General features: G+C 53.0%; 1 protein-coding gene and 1 long non-coding RNA gene across 2 annotated transcripts in view; one reads left to right on the forward strand and one right to left on the reverse strand.

Moving 5' to 3' along the window:
• LOC122915932 (guanine nucleotide-binding protein G(s) subunit alpha isoforms XLas-like) overlaps positions 1-11,428 on the reverse strand; it is a 53,931-nt gene extending 42,503 nt beyond the window's left edge. Inside the window, 4 exon segments of the mRNA XM_044262747.1 lie at positions 8,983-9,030; positions 9,033-9,101; positions 9,325-9,855; positions 9,958-11,428. Of these exon segments, the coding sequence (XP_044118682.1) occupies positions 8,983-9,030; positions 9,033-9,101; positions 9,325-9,855; positions 9,958-11,413 (2,104 nt within the window). The 5' untranslated portion in view covers positions 11,414-11,428.
• A 2,378-nt stretch (positions 11,429-13,806) lies between these two features.
• LOC122915934 overlaps positions 13,807-15,501 on the forward strand; it is a 34,848-nt gene continuing 33,153 nt past the window's right edge. Inside the window, exon 1 of the long non-coding RNA XR_006386107.1 lies at positions 13,807-14,172. This is a non-coding gene — a long non-coding RNA (uncharacterized LOC122915934). The remainder of the gene's footprint in view (positions 14,173-15,501) is intronic.

Consider the following 15,501-nt stretch of genomic DNA (forward strand, 5'->3'; position numbering starts at 1 on the left):
GGGCACTGCACTCAGCTAAAGTCAAAACAGATTAAAAAATAGTATTTTTTAAAAATTTACATATCCGATGTGCACTTTATCGAACTAGTAATCACTTTCTACCCCTCACCCTAAAGTAATCCTAATAGCAAAAGCAAAAGTGTTTAAATTCATATAGATGGCTGCGGGTGGAAACTAGTTATTCTCTTTATTTTTTTTTTCCTTCTAGATTTTGTGATTAACTTAAAGATCACAAATTCCAAACGCTTTAAGGAAAAAAAAAAAAACTTCACTCACGTATCTTATACGGAGAATGTATAAGATCTAACAGCTCTAGCAGAAGACCAGATAGGGACGAAAATATAAATATGTTGGGCTTAAAATACAATAAAGAAGCAATAACGTCTTCTATAACGATTAACTGGGGGAGAGGCTGTTTAGGTGCAAGGGCTGGGGGGGCGGGTCAGGCCACGGTTTAAAAATGAAATCATGATTTAGTCTTGTTATGATTATTACAAGAGATGCTGGTTACAGACTCTGCCCTAGGATGGAGGAGGGGGCGTTGACAATCTTACCCAAGACCAAGTACAAGACTCTTGATCAGGGAATGTCCTTGGATCATGACTTCTACTGGCACAACTATGTTTTATTTCCCAAAGATCTTATTTTACCTTTCTCAGGTAGTCACTGAGAGGCATTCCTTCCATGGGCGCCCACCAGCCCACAAGGTCACTTCCTGCCTTGAAATATCAGTTGCTAAAGGTTACGGGTCACTTTCATGCAGTTGGGTTGGCCCCTGTGGCCCTGGGACTCAGGTGACCCAGCTACGAGCCTCCATCCTTGTGTGTGCGCAGACACTACCAATTAAAGGCTCCATTACTGTTTTGTGGGATACGTGCAAAGTGGGGCCCAGCCATCCCAGTGCGGCTGTATTTATAGCCACCTGAGTCCTAGCCCCGAATAGCCTGGCATCCTTCTCTCCACGGCAGAATGACTTAATTTAGTACACACCAGACAGAGGGAGAATCCGCAGCCTGCTACAAAGGCTCCTAAAAGAACCTCTAAGTGGTAGAGACGATCATGTAAGGGTTAAAATCTATTTAAGCCTTGATTTATCTTGGCCCATTGATTAGCTATGAGACTGACTTCGTTAATCAGAGTCTTAGACCAATTCATTACTTACTTCCCTGGGATAATTCCCTTTTCTATTCTATTTAGGGTCATCTGGGTCACCTTCTTTTCCATAATTTTTCAGAAATTACTTCTACCCAAGAATGCAGGGTCACCACCACAGTGGAAAACACTTCTGACTGGTCATTAGTAACTGGAGTCAGGAACCTTCTCTCTGAAGGGATCTTTTCTTTTTAAGGTGCTCGAGTTACGACATGTGTGATCTCTACCTTTCCCAGAATTTGATATTGATGTGTTAGGGCAGTATGTTTTCAACGGGGATGATGCTGTCCCCCAGGGGACACAGTTCTGATTGTCACACTGTGTAGGTACCTAGTGGTGGTGGTGGTGGGGGTGGGTGTGTGTGTGTGTGTGTGTGAGAGAGAGAGAGAGAGAGAGAGATGGAGGGACAGAGATGGGGAGAGAGAGAGAGAGAGAGAGATGGAGGGACAGAGATGGGCATCCAGTAGGCAGAGGTCAGCGATGCTGCTAGACATCCTTTAGAGCCCGTATGACAAAGTATCAGTAGACCTATTATGGAGGACCCTTGTGTTAGATATGGCCCCCTACAATGCCACCACCGAGCCAACAGGGAGATGTCACCACTTAAAAAAAAAAAAAGAGGCCGGGTCTGACTAAAGCTTCAGGGCCTATAGATTGTGGGCTCTGACCTGGCGTGGGGGTGTCAGTGGAGCAGGACCCTCCCCACCCCTGCCCCCTGGGCCCTTCCCCTCTCATTTAATCACAGATACGACACCTTTTTTCTGCCTTACACTGTCTCACCATCTAGTGGCCGACCTGAAGTAACAACTTACCTTCACCATCTCTGGGCCCCACTACAGTCAGTCACCCCCAAATCCACACTTGTGGGGGGCCATGGGTGGGAGGACCCCAGAATGACAGATTTGATGTTCTCACTGTGTTCCTTACACATCTTGTAGGCCTACTGGACCCACAGAGTCAGAAGCTGTCAGGAATTAAGATGGCCACTTTCCACCATGTGAGAAGCCCAAGAAGGCCAGAAAAACTCAAGGGACTGATAACAAATGAGGTTTCACTTTTTATAAACAAGGACCTCACAGGCGTTTGCTTAAGTCCTTTGGACACTAAGGGATTACCACAGACGAGAAGACCGAAGGGGACGTGCTCACGTGGTCCCGGGGAATTAAGTGCCCAGACTCTTCCCGAGTGACACCGTCAACGCTCGGTCACTTTCAGTTGGACCCAGTCTGCAGTAACAGGCCCTCTCGGCCCGGACTCTAGCACTGCTACCTGACTTCAGTTTGGGGCATTAGCTTAGACCTTCTTTCCAAAAATCCTACAAACTTACCTGAACGCAGGTTCCCTGTTTAAAAAAAAAAACAAATCCCCTCATAGTCATCTGCACACTAGTCATCGGTCTGACGAAAGGAAAACTGTTCTATTTAATAATTAGGAACGAGGAGGGAGGTGACAGAGTCTGCTGACTAGGGGAGGCGAGAGCTGTGTCAGTCAAGGGCCTCTAGGCGCCCCTGGCCTCCCCGGGAGAGGCCGCTGCTGTCTAGCGGGGACGGATCACAGCGCTCCTTTGGCAGTGGGTACACGAGATCTTTCTTCCCATTATCAGCTCATTAAAGGCAGTTTAAGGTACTTACTCTGTCCCACACACAAAATGTGTGTGACAATGTCGGAAATGCTGACTCATAAGTCTGGGATCAGATAACAATTTATACACCTCTCTCCTCACCCCAAACTGAATCATTAAGAAGCGTTTAGTAAGATCTAATGTTCAAGTTAGCATGTGGGCAGAGCTCCACTAGTCTAAGGCTCCCAAAGTCTCCTGAGGTTTAACAAATTACCCTGTAGTTCAACTTGGGGTTTTCCCTCTAAGTGAGTACAACAGAAGCACACTCCCTTCGTTTTAGTGACTCTGTCACAGATCCGTTCCCTCAGCCCCCAGTTCCTGTCCCGGCCACAACTGGCTCTGGTAATTCTAACGTGAAGGGGGGGCACCGTGTGCTCACTGCTTGTCCGAGACCCAACAGACCATGAGAGGATCAACAATCATTAAACATCAAACATTGCTTTTTCTTGTTGTTCTTACCTCATTCTTGGAGGTCTCATCTTCAATTCCCACTGGCTGGACTGCTTCACCATCTGGCTGTTGGGAAGGGAAACTAAAAACAACTTTTTTTTTTTTTTTTGCATGTATAGTAAACATAGAACAATTTGCGCTCAGATCCCTGGGTTCAACCACAGTACAGAGTTGGTTTACAGATGGGAGGATAGTATAAATAATAAAAAGAGAAGGAGGTAGAGGGGGTGGGGGATAGGAAAGGGGGATGGGGGAAACTTTTCTAGGACAAGTAAAAACAAGGTCTCTCTCCTCATCTTCTCTTGGCCACGTCACTCCCCTGAGAGAGGCTTCGCACAAACATAAATTTGGCACGGTGTCCTCTGTCTCCTGTTAGAGCTGACCCTTATCTATATCGTACGTACGAAGAGTGTACTCTGAAACGTAGAGAAAGAATGGGCGCCTAGTACTTTGAGAATTTACAAGTTAACAGTGTCATGGGGAATACAGAAAACAAGGAAACACAAACCTCAAATTCTTACTTGGAGCAGGGAGACAAAAGTCTAAGAGAGTTTCTAGAAGCAATGGTAACCATATTTTGGACAGGGGCCTGTGCTAGATACAGGGTTGAGGATTTCTAGAGGGTAACTTCACTTCTGGCCCTCTTTTCAGAGGAATTGTGGAAAAACGAAGTCTCTTTCTCTGATTCTTCTGGAAGTGCCCCTCCTCTCCCTCATTCAGAGGCTTCCTGGCCTGGCCCTATGGTAGTTTTTATCTGGAGCCTCCCACCTGTCCCTTTCACTTTTAGAAAGGCTGCTGAGGATTTGCTGATCCTCCAGCAGGACTCTCCAAGACAGACAGAAACTGGCTGATTCCCCACCCTCCCTGAAGAGGTCAAGGTCTCACGCCCAGGGTGACCACAGGCCAGGACAGGAACCTGATGCGGTAAAACCCCTTTCCAGTCTGATTCAAGGAAATTTGTCAAGGAGGATGTCAGCAGAGGCATAGTCTCAGAGTCCTTGTTGTTGGGGGACACCAGGGCTGGAGAGGGCTAATTATTAGACTGACTAATGCTTGAGGGTTTCACCTGGGGGACAGTGGCAACCTTGTCCTATCTATTGGCCCAGCCCTTCCTATGTTGAAAATTGTGAATCTTCCTGAGAAATTTGATTCTGAAATGGACAAGCGGCTTGTTAATTTCACATTCCACTAGGAACCCCAGGAGGCACAAGATGGAGGTTTGGAAAGAACCCCTTTGCCACCAGCTCAAGAAATCAAGAAGTGTGGAAACCAATTTTAATGCTACTGAATGAAAGGCTATTTCTGTGTCTTCTGAAAGTTACTTTATGTAGAAGTATTGGGGTGCCACAGTTTTGCTGGGGGTGACAGCTCTATTTGGTGGGGAAACTGACTCTGGAAAATAGCAGAGGCGTGACAACATGAGGAATTTCAAATCTAGACAATCAGACAATCTTTAAAAATACACTTTTTTCTTATTTTTTGCTTAATACCAACGTTCCTGCCTAAAATCAAAGGTGATTTCTAAGACTATGCGCTAACTCCTGCTAAGCTAAGTAGGAATTAAGCCCCAACAAAAAGTAAGGAATACTTTAAAAAAAAAAAATCACTATGAAGAATATCAAAACAAGAGTGATCTTAATAGGGTTACTAGATCCAGGCCGGGATTTTAAGCTGTCTCCTCCTCTAACACTGCATGTATAGGGAGTCAGGCACTGAAGCCCACTTTTTAGTATTATTGTCTATTATTATTTTTATTATTATTATCATTTTAGTGGAACACTGAGTAAGGAAAGGTTTAGACTCCACTGAAGAAAACCACAGAGGTTCCCTAAAGGAAACCTGCAGCTGAAAAAGAACAAAACCCAATAAACAAACTAAGACTACAGCGTTGGCAGATGAGGTCAAGCAAATGTGGAAACCACATATCCCCCTAGCCATGACAGGTATGTCAGAAACGGGGGGCTCACGTGTTAGGGACACTCAACGGACATTTATAACCGGAGATCTGCTGGGTCTGGCTATCCTTCAGAAAGCAGAACACGGCGAGACACCTGTCACTTGACAAGGGATTTGAAGAGCACGCAGCACACTCACCATCATGCGTTACATTTAAATAATGCTTTGTGGCCCATTACCACATTTTTTGTTAAGCACAGTCTTATCTGAGTTAGAAACTTTTGATTCCTTCACTTACCTCGAAGTCTTTGAGCAAAAGTCCCTGACATTTAATCTCTGAGCTCTCCGTTTATTTGCCTATGACATGGGGTTCCACCACATTTTTATTGCCCAAGGCTGTTTCAAAGGACAAATGTGACTTAGATGAAAGGCTTTTAAAACTACAATAAGAATGTGGTATCATTACGCGTGATCATTACTATTACTGGTTACTATACCTGAAGGCAGTGAGGCCATCCCTTTCAAGTCAGGAGGGGGTGTGCAAAAAGCCCAGGGACCCCACTTCTCTTTGCCTAATACCAATTTCCCATGATAGACATAATGTGGGCAAATTATAAAAATGAACCTACTTGTATAGAAAACATTTTTTTTTTTTGAGAGAAATCTATGGGAAATTGGATTTTAAAAGGCAGGGAAGAATTTCGGCCTTCAAGAGGCATAAAATACTACTGGGGGAACAGAGAGGGAAAATCATAAAAGTCTCTCTTAATTCTAAAGATTTGGTGGCCTGATAAGCTATGCCTTTCCCATCGCACCATAAAGCTCAGTGGAGGCATTCTGAATATGGAAAAAATTGCTGTACTAAAGAAGAATTAGGAAAAAAAAAAAAGCGCCTCTTCTGCATGATGGAATGCAATGCATCACTATTATACCTGGTGGCATAAATAAATTATCATACAATTAATTGTAATTCACCGTATAAAGTATCACGGCAAGCTGGCCATTATTATCTATAGCATTTGCCTACACAGTTTTAATAAAATGTAGCAGATACTAAAAAATTCCAATCTGCCTGCCCCGGCAAGTCTTAAAAAAAAAGGGGGGGGGAATCATACCCAAATTGGGTTTCCAAAAACATGGAAACAGTCTATTCTTGAACAGTCAAATAAGAAAAAGGCTTCATCTCTTAGAAATTCTAGAATTTTAGTCATGTTGATTATCTATCTATCTCCTTAAAAAAAAATTTCCCTATAATGTGGTTAAACTGGGCAATAAAAATGGAAACAACACACACACACACACACACACACACACACACAGAGCTGTAAAGCAACAGATGAGCATGCATGTCACAAATTGGTGACCATATGAAAGGATGTTCTTTTGACCTGCATTTTCAGTGGTAGGAATATATGGATGTCTTGTTTTGTGTCAGAATCGGACTGTTAGCTAGAGGTCTTGTCCTAACTGTAAGTCCTCATCCTTCTTCTCCCCCCTCCCCATCAGTAGCTCAGACCGCTACCTTCCTTGTCACTTTGCCAAATGAAGGCTGGTCGGAAATGAACCATTTTCCTAAACCGCATTACGGCAGCAGGTAATGCTGGCTGTCCTAACTCAGGCTCGTGTCTCAGATGCCTGGGTTTTGGTCTTCTTGACCAGAGACTCCCTGAGACTCCCTGAGAGCAGAATCAGGGCAACTGCAGGATGACCCCAGCAAATTTCCTTTTATTGAGGTTAATTTTGCACTCTGTATACAAAACAAGGGTGAGCAAGGTAAACTTCTAATATTCTCAAGGCTTGGCCCCAGTCATGGACTGACAGTTTGTTGCAGGGTGGGCATAATCTGTGGTTTAAGCCCCCAGTCCTGATTTAAGTGGACAGTGCTTTCCAAAACCACCCACCCCCCAGAATAGAGGACTCGAGACACGGCAAAGAAGACTAGTGGAGATCTGCTGGGAAAGCCTCATGTCCCAAATGAGACAACAGAAACTCCAGCAAGTAAGGGACACTGCCAACAAGGGGGTGAGTGGACACTGTCACCTGGCTTCCTGTCTGTATCCATTTGTGTCCCCTCCCCATCAGAGGTCAGCATCCTAGAACTAAGCTCAGAATATTGAAATGGGACTGTTATGGCAAAAGCAGTTCCCTGCAGGAAAACAGTGCATTGTCATCTAAGGCTCTGGCTATAGTAGGGTTGGGACATCCCAAATTTAAAACTGCTTCCCTTCTATACGTGATTAGAAAAACGATGACGTCATTATTTCCCCGGGTGGGTGTCACTAAAACGAGCGCCATGTTTTAAACTGATTTGTGAAAGACACACATGTCACAGAAGCCAAAGGTTATTGTCCATAATGTCATTACTAAAAAGCATCACACATTATAAAATATTTAGCAAAAAAATGTAGCCCAGCTTTAGAAATTGTGATCTTTAAATCCCTTGAAAGGTTTTAGAGAGTAAAATAAAGAAATTAAGATTGTGGAGGTTCACTTTTGAAATTTTCATTCAAGCCACACATTTGGACTCTTGTTAATTGCTGCTTTGATGGACTGTGGCACAAGGAGCCAAAGCCTCAGATGGGAGCCAAGGCCAGGCTGGAGGAGGGGCAGTGGGGGGAGTGGGAAGGGCCAAGAGAGGCAGGGAGATGGAGAGGAGGAGGGGTTGGGTGGGTGGGGGGAGAGAGTCCTAGAGGGGCCAGAGGACACCTAAAGGTGGGAAAGATGAAGACAGAAGGAGGGGAAGGTGGAGGGCCACCAAACGTACCAGATGTGGTTATGAACACAAGACCATTTTAATTTCTTGGTATCCCAAGTTCATTCGAAGAGGATCTTACCTTTGATCCTCTCTGCCCCAGCTAAAGCTGCTTGAAAAGATTCACATGCAAACATTTACATATTTCACAAGTCATGGTCAACAGTTTTACCACATTTCGTCCATATACTTAAAATACACTGGAAACATTTTTAAAAATTTTTTATTTTAATTGCATTTCGAAGACAAGACAGCATTCCACTCCCAACGCATAACAGTCTTTTTAAACCAAGCCCCTCCTACTGCACTCTTTGTAAAAGAGGAAATGATTGGCTTACCTCGGGCTCTTCCCTAGGAAAAAAATTATTTCATATTTTTTAAACACAGCCACGCCCACCCTCTTGGAACCAGCCCCATGTAGGTTTGGATCCAGACCAGCCTGTAGCAGATTAAGAGGGTTTTTCCCCCCTCCTCCCACCATCCCCCACCAGGCGAGCTGAGTGTGTGCAGAATACTGAACGCATGTGTGTAGCCCCGACGCCCCAGATACCTGAGTGTCTGGTTTTTCAACCGTAAAGGCGGGAGGGTTTGGCGAACGAATGAGAAGTGAGGAAACGCTTAGCGCAAAGGGAAAAAAGAGAGAAAGACATACAGAAAAAAGGTTATGGAGGCCAGCGAGAGGCGGCCCCCTCTCCCCGCGCCAGCAGCCCCACACACTCCCCGAGATGTCCCACCACCTTCTCCTCCGCATTTTTCGCGCTGCCCGCTGCAGAGCGCCCGCGCACAGGTACCACCAGAGTGTGCAAAACACGGAAAGTTTTTGCCCGCGCCATGGCGCAAAACACAAGACAGCCCGTTCCCCAGTACGAGTACACAGTCGGCGGGTAATCTGGGGGTGCCAGGGATGCGAATTGGGGGACACTTGAGCATATCATGCACAGGCGGACACAATATGGACACCAACACACACCAACGACAAGCTGTCTGAGTCCAAGCAGCAGTGCCAGGCGAGGCGGGGGGCGCACCTTCCCCAACGACCCCAGCCCACCACGGCCCCAACCGGCCTAGCCTGGGGAACCCCGGGGCCCCTCCCCGGCAGTTCCTGGCTCACCTGAAGCCCCCTTCTTTCTTGCCGGCCCCCACCCCAGGACTGGGGGCATCTTACGGTCGCTGACGCTGGCTTGTCCAGCCGGAAACGACCCTCAGTGTTGCTCGGCACCACTTTTCTCCCTGGAGGGCACATACTTCGACCACCCAAGCCCAACCGAGGCCCCCTCCCGCTCCCAGGGCAAAGTTAGGGCCCCTCACTGGAACTTTCTAGCAGTCTCTTCCCGCCTCGGCCTGGACCCCCTCCTCCCGCCGCCAGGCCCTGAGCTCCACCGGGCAGCCCTGCCACCCCCTCCCAGGGTCCCCCGGCGGCCCTGCTCCCCGCGGGCAGAGTCCGCCGCATTACCTAGAAGCAGCAGGCGGTGCGTACACATGTACCCCATCTTTTCCTCCTGGAGTTGTTTGTCGATGAGCTTGCTGCGTTTCTTCTCTGCGCGCTTCTGGGCGCGCTTCTCCAGGGCTTCCTTGCGCATCTGTCTGCGCTTCTCCGCCAGGGGAATCTTCTTGACCTTGGGGCTGTGCGAGGCTTTGGGCTGGGGGCTCTCAGATCGGCCGAAGCAGCCCCCGAAGGCCTGCATGAGGAAGTTGCGGAGCAAGTTGCGCCGGGGCTTTCGGCGGCGGCGATTTCGCCGGGGCTGCAGCCAGCGGCGGCATCCGGAGGTCCCATCGTCGGACTCATCGCTGCTGTGGTCGTCGCTGCTGACCGACCCCTCGTCGTCGTCGCGGCTGCGGCCAGACCTGCCCCGCCAGGCAAATGCGCGAGTAGGCTGCGGAGTAGGCGGATCGGCAGCCTGGATCTCGGGGCTGGGGGGTCTAAGGAAGCGGAGCTTGGGTCGGGCTCCAGACGCAGGGGCGGCAGGGGCTGCCCGGGCGGCAGGAGCAGCTGCCCCGGCGGCTGGAGCGGCTGGGGCGGCTGGGGCGGCTGGGGCGGCTGGAGCGGCTGGAGCGGCTGGAGCGTCAGGGGCGGCTTGGGCTGCCCCGGCGGCTGGAGCGTCAGGGGCGGCTGGGGCTGCCCCGGCGGCTGGAGCGTCAGGGGCGGCTGGGGCTGCCCCGGCGGCTGGAGCGTCAGGGGCGGCTGGGGCTGCCCCGGCGGCTGGAGCGTCAGGGGCGGCTGGGGCTGCCCCGGCGGCTGGAGCGTCAGGGGCGGCTGGGGCTGCCCCGGCGGCGGGAGCGTCAGGGGCGGCAGGAGCGGCTGCCCCGGCGGCTGGAGTGTCAGGGGCAGCCGCGGCTGCCCCGGCGGCTGGAGCAGCAGGCTTGGCCCCGGCGTCCGGGGCTCCGTCCCCCGGAGAGGGGACTTTTCCTCCTTCCGCAGCAGCTGCAGCTGAGCCTCCTTCCATCTCGGCTGCTTCTCCCTCAACTGGGGGTCTCTCTCCCTCTGCTCGCTCTCTCTTAACTGGGGCTCGGGAGACCTCGATGGGCGGGCCGTCAAGCGCGATTGGGGGGCTGTCCATGTTGACGGGAGCGTCGTCGACCCCAACGGGGGCGCTGCCAATCTCGAGCGGGGGTCCGGAGATCTCCATCGGGGGGCTGTCGCCCGCGAAGTGTGGAGGAGATCTGACAGCCTCTCGGGATGGGCTGCCGATGGCGGCTGGGACCCAGAGGGGGGGCTCGTTCGCGGCGGGAGCGAGGAGGACCGCACTCGAGACCGCGGCTGCCGCGGACTGGCCGCCGCTGCCGCCGCCAACGCCGTCGATTTGCGGGATAGCTCGGGGGAGCCCAGGGGGTGGGCTGTCGTCCCCAAAGGCTGCTCCATCAAACTCAAATGGCATAGCCTCCTCAGGGGGAGGGCTGCGGTCTCCTCCAAAGCCTGCGTTTGCAGGTCTGAGAGCTTGGGGCTCCTGGGAAGGCGTGCTAAAGACCCCCGCACCTGGGCCTCCTGGAGCGAGGTCTGAGACCTGCAGGAGAGGCTGGCTGCCACCTCCCTGGGCATTCTGCTCAAACTCAAAGGGCATGGCTTCTTCGGGTGGAGGGCTGTAGCCTCCCAGGCCTGGTCTGGCATCACCGAAGGCTCCGGGCTCCATGAGCGCTGGGCCAAAGACCTCCAGGCCTGAACGGGCCCCAGCGGTGTCTCCAGGCTGCTCCGGGGTAGGCCAGAAGCCTCCTGAGCAGGGCTGCTCGACCTCGAAGGGCATGGCTTCCTCAGGAGGTGGGCTGTAGCCTCCATGGGCTCCTGCTTCTTTGATGGCCTCTCCCACGTTCTGGAAGTTGGGCCTGGAGACCTCTGGGGGTCCACAGGCCTCGCCTTCAATCTCGATGGGGACGGGCTCGCTGTGAGGCGGTTCGGTCTCCATCTCTTCGGCTGCGCCAGGCCCAGGACTGGCGGCAGCTGCCCCTGGGGCCTCCAAAGATGGTTGCTCGGGCTGTTCCCCGAGTTCAAGGGGGATATCGCGTTGTCCTGACATATTATTGCCGTCGAGGCAGTTGCGCACGCCCATAACACGGTGGCGGACTCTTAAAATAAACTTGGGGCCCCGTAAGACGGAGCACCCAACCAAACTAGGGTGAAGAAAAAAATTTCCAAAAAATTCAAAGTACTAGCTAGAAAGTTCTCCAACCTCACTTTCCAACCCTCTTGAGGTCAGGGGGTTCAGGGCCTCAAACCCAAGACGGTGGCGGAAGCAACTCTATTGTTGCTGGTGGAGTCTTGGCTCCTTCCTGGCCACGTTTTATCCCCTCAGGCTGCCCCCTGGCCCCCCCTTTGGCCTGCCCTTGTCCCCTCCTCTCGCTCTCTGCTCCAGGCCAGCCCCGCCTGCTTGGATCTGAGGAGCGTGCCGATTCGGTCCGAAAATCGCTGGTAGTGCTCGCTGTCTGCCGCCAGAGGACGCCGGCCCCGGTGCCCAGGCGGCTCCGGGAGCCGGATCCTGGCGCCGGTAGCCCCGGACTTTGGGTAAGGGGGCTGATGAGCGCAGGCCTCGCAGGGATGTTTTGGCTCCTTCCACTCCTCTCCCTGACTGATTTGGAGTCTTTCTCCTCTCTTATTATCCCCTGGCCAGAGAGAGAGAGCTCTCCTGCGTTGCGGGACACGTGACGCAAGACGTGGGCCCCGGGCAGCTTGAGCGCAGGAGCTGAAACCCTCCCTCCTGGACCCAAATGACTCTCCTCGGGGGGGAGGGGGGAACTGCAGGAGGGTTTCATCACCCCAGGATACCCCTGAGCTGCGGCCCCCGGACCCGGGCAGCCTCCCACCTTAAGCTCCAAGTCGGGAGTGCAAGGGTTCGGGCGCGTGGGAAGGGGGCGCGGGCGCGCGCGGGGATGCGACAGGTGGTCGTGAGCCCACCGGCGGAGCCGACAGGAGGCGAGGGGCGAGGGGCTGCCGCGTGTGCGCACATAATTTGTTTTTAAAATGCCTTGAGGTACTTTCCGCCGTTTCTGCAGCTTTTGTTTGCCGGCTCCCGGAGACCGGCTCCCGTAAAGCACTTCTGTGTTCCCCATCCCCACCACACTCCGGGGGTCCTCGCCGTAGCCTAGGGTGGCGCAGGCAAGGGTTGCCCCCCTTTATGTGGATAATGATGCAGGGGAATTAAGAGGGTCTTCGGCACGTTCCATGGAGACCCTCTAAGTGTAGTTGCCGCGGCACTGAACGCGGGTTGGGGGGGGCACACACGGAGACCCCGTCCAGCGCAGGCCTCAGAGTTCCGGGGGTCTTACTGTTCTGGGGATGGGCTAAGGGGATTTCAGTTGGGATTTATGGTCGGCTTGGCGCAGTCTCAAGAGACTGGACAACCCTGTGCGCGCTGAACCCAAAGACAGACACCGTGCCGCGCCGGCGGCAGCCGCTAAAATGTGCCGCTTATCCGCCTCTGGTGCCAGCTGCCGGGGGTCGGTCAGCCGCCCCAGGTCCTCTCCAGCCCCTCAGCAGCCCCCTCCCAGCCCCTCTCCTCTCGCCGTGGGTATCCCAGAGCAGCGGCTTCACTTTTCCACTGCTAACTCCCTGAGAGGCGGCACTGAGCCCGGCCACAAGTCCAGCGGTCGCCTGGCTGCGCTCCTGTCGCCGAAGCTCGTGGGGGCTTAGAACCGGCTGGGGAAAATACCCGCACTGCCCGGGTGGGCTGGGTGCGTGCACGCGCACCGCTCTGGGTCTGGGGTCGTCTGGAGTCTGGAGTCTGCGGAGGGATTTGAGCCGCGGGAAAAAAAAAAATTGCTGCTTGCGGGTCACGTACGACCCGGGACGTGGCCATGAGGTCTGTCTCGCCAGCGGGCGACGCGGACCTGCAAGCCACCTTTAGGTGCAAGGCATCCGGGCATGAGCCAGGTGGTCGCTTGGCGCGCGGGCGAGAGAGAGGGCACGATGAGTGTTAGGAGGGGTGGGCTGCGGGGAGCGGGAGCGGGAGCGCCGCTTGGATCGCTGTGTCTGCGAGCCGCAGGCAGGCGAACGCCGCACCGCTCAATCTCGTTAGGTCGAACGCTTCCCTCTTAGAACGACGGGACCACAGCCACGGCGCATCCCGGCCCCGCATCCACCATCCACGTGGCCTTGCTGCAGAGGAGAGCTGACAAAGTCGGACTCTGGGCAACGCGTGGGGCCCCCCAAAGGCGTATCATGTCAGGTGTAGGGGTCTACACACTTGGAAATGCCACCACTGAACTTTGGCTCAAACTTTGTCCAACTCTGCCCACACGTGACGGCTCAACCCTTTAAGCATCCACTGAATGGGCCAACTGGGTCGCGACCGTCAACCCACTCCCCTCCGACCCCAGCGCCGGGTCAGCCATTGGGCTGGGGTCACGCCAATCAAGGTTGCCTGGCGAATGAGCGGGGGGCGTCGGACCGGAAACCGGATATGAATGGGAGGTCCAATAGGGGGCGCCGCGTTGGAACGCCCTAAGAGGTTGTGCTCCTGGGGTGGTTGGAAGCGGCCGGTGGGCCGGCGTATGGCGGCCAGGCCTGGGAAGCCACGAGGCTGCCTGGCGCCGTGGGGTCACTCTTCCTGAAGCCACAAGTCACCAAGGCTGGAAGGGAAGGTCGGGGGCTGCCAGGGGCCAACCTTAGGTATCGCTGGTGGCGGTGGGCAAACCCACCCGACCGAGGGGACCGCCGCTGAGGACAGGCGAGGAGGAAGAAAATGTCTGGGGCCTGGCGGTAGAGAGACAGGCCCCGAGGAGAGACAGGGCTCGCTGCCCCGATGCAGAGGAGCAGTCCCAGACGGCTAAGGAGTTGAGGCCCCAGGGATGCTGCGCCCTGCCGAGCTAGAAGGTCAGTAGACATTGGGGTCTGGAGCCCCAAATGGATGGTTTCTCCCCTCCGCTTGGACTCTGTCCCCAAGCGGAGACTGTCGATCAAAGAATAGGTACAGGGCCTCTTTTTCTGACATCCTCATGGGCCTGTGGGACCCCTTTGTTCAACACTCTTGGGTATCTCGGTCCTTTGCCTGGAGAACACAACTACTGAGGGGATGAAGGCTGAGCAGACACCAGTCCTCCAGCCTCAAGGATGAGGGTCATAAAAAGGAAAGCCAAGACCTCTCCTGGGGCTGGGGGTCCCTGCGAGTCTTGATGGGGACAATGGCGTTTCAGAGGGGCCTGCATGGGAGGGTAGGGCGCCTGCCTACCAGTGGGGGGGATGGGAGGAATGGGAGATGTGGGCCTACCCTGAACAAGACCCCGTAGGGGGAAGCAAGGGACACCATGTGGAGTCTCAGAGGGGCAGGGAGAGTGAAAGTGGTACAGACCGGGATAGGACCTCTCTGGGGGTAGTTGGAAACTAAAGGGCAAGTACTTTTGAGGTTGTTTTGGTAGGAAATAGAGCAGATGTTGAACGTTTCTGGTCCTGCAAGTAGGGTCTAAGCCTGGTTTTAGTAAAAGATGGAGGCCATGTGGGGGATGGTCCCGATGGAGAGAATACCGGAAGCTGTGGCTGGTCATGACCTCTAAGGCAGCAGGAAGGCTGAAGGAAGGGACTCCAGAGGGATCCCAAAGGGCCCTTTCTAGCACAGAAGGTGGAGAAGCCAAAGTCTGAAGTTCAGAAGGAAGGTAAAGATCTAAGTTCAAAGAGACAGTCGTCCTTATAGGGTGTGAAATGACTGATCAGAAACCACCCTCGAGGGGAAGAATATGTTTGGTGATAGAATCTTGAACACTTGGAGCGCCGGAGAGGAAAAGGAAAGATGTCTCAGGGCAGTGGGCTCGGAAGGGACTGGTGGGGGTATGCGGGAGGGGAGAATCAAAGAGATGCTCAGAGCACCCAATGGAGATAATGGCTTCTTAGCCTCTGCACTATTCACATCAGGGCCCGCTGACTCTCTGCTGTGGATTGTCCTGGGCACCGTAGGGCGTTAGCAGCATCCCTGGCCTCTACCCACTAGATGCCAGTAGCAGCCCCTTAGTTGTAGCAACCGAAAATGTAGACTTTGCCAAATGTCCTCTGGGGGGCAAAATCGCCCCCGGATGAAACCACTGCTGTTGGCTGAGAAAGGACCCTTAGACCTGAGTAGGAATTACCTTAATTTAAAGGTAAATGAAGACTGGGAAGAAGAAAAGCCCACAGTTTAACTCCAGTGTTCCCCATTTTTATCTGTTCTGGTTT

Source organism: Neovison vison, chromosome 8, assembly GCF_020171115.1.
Source record: "Neovison vison isolate M4711 chromosome 8, ASM_NN_V1, whole genome shotgun sequence".
NCBI classification, from domain to species: Eukaryota; Metazoa; Chordata; class Mammalia; order Carnivora; family Mustelidae; genus Neogale; species Neogale vison.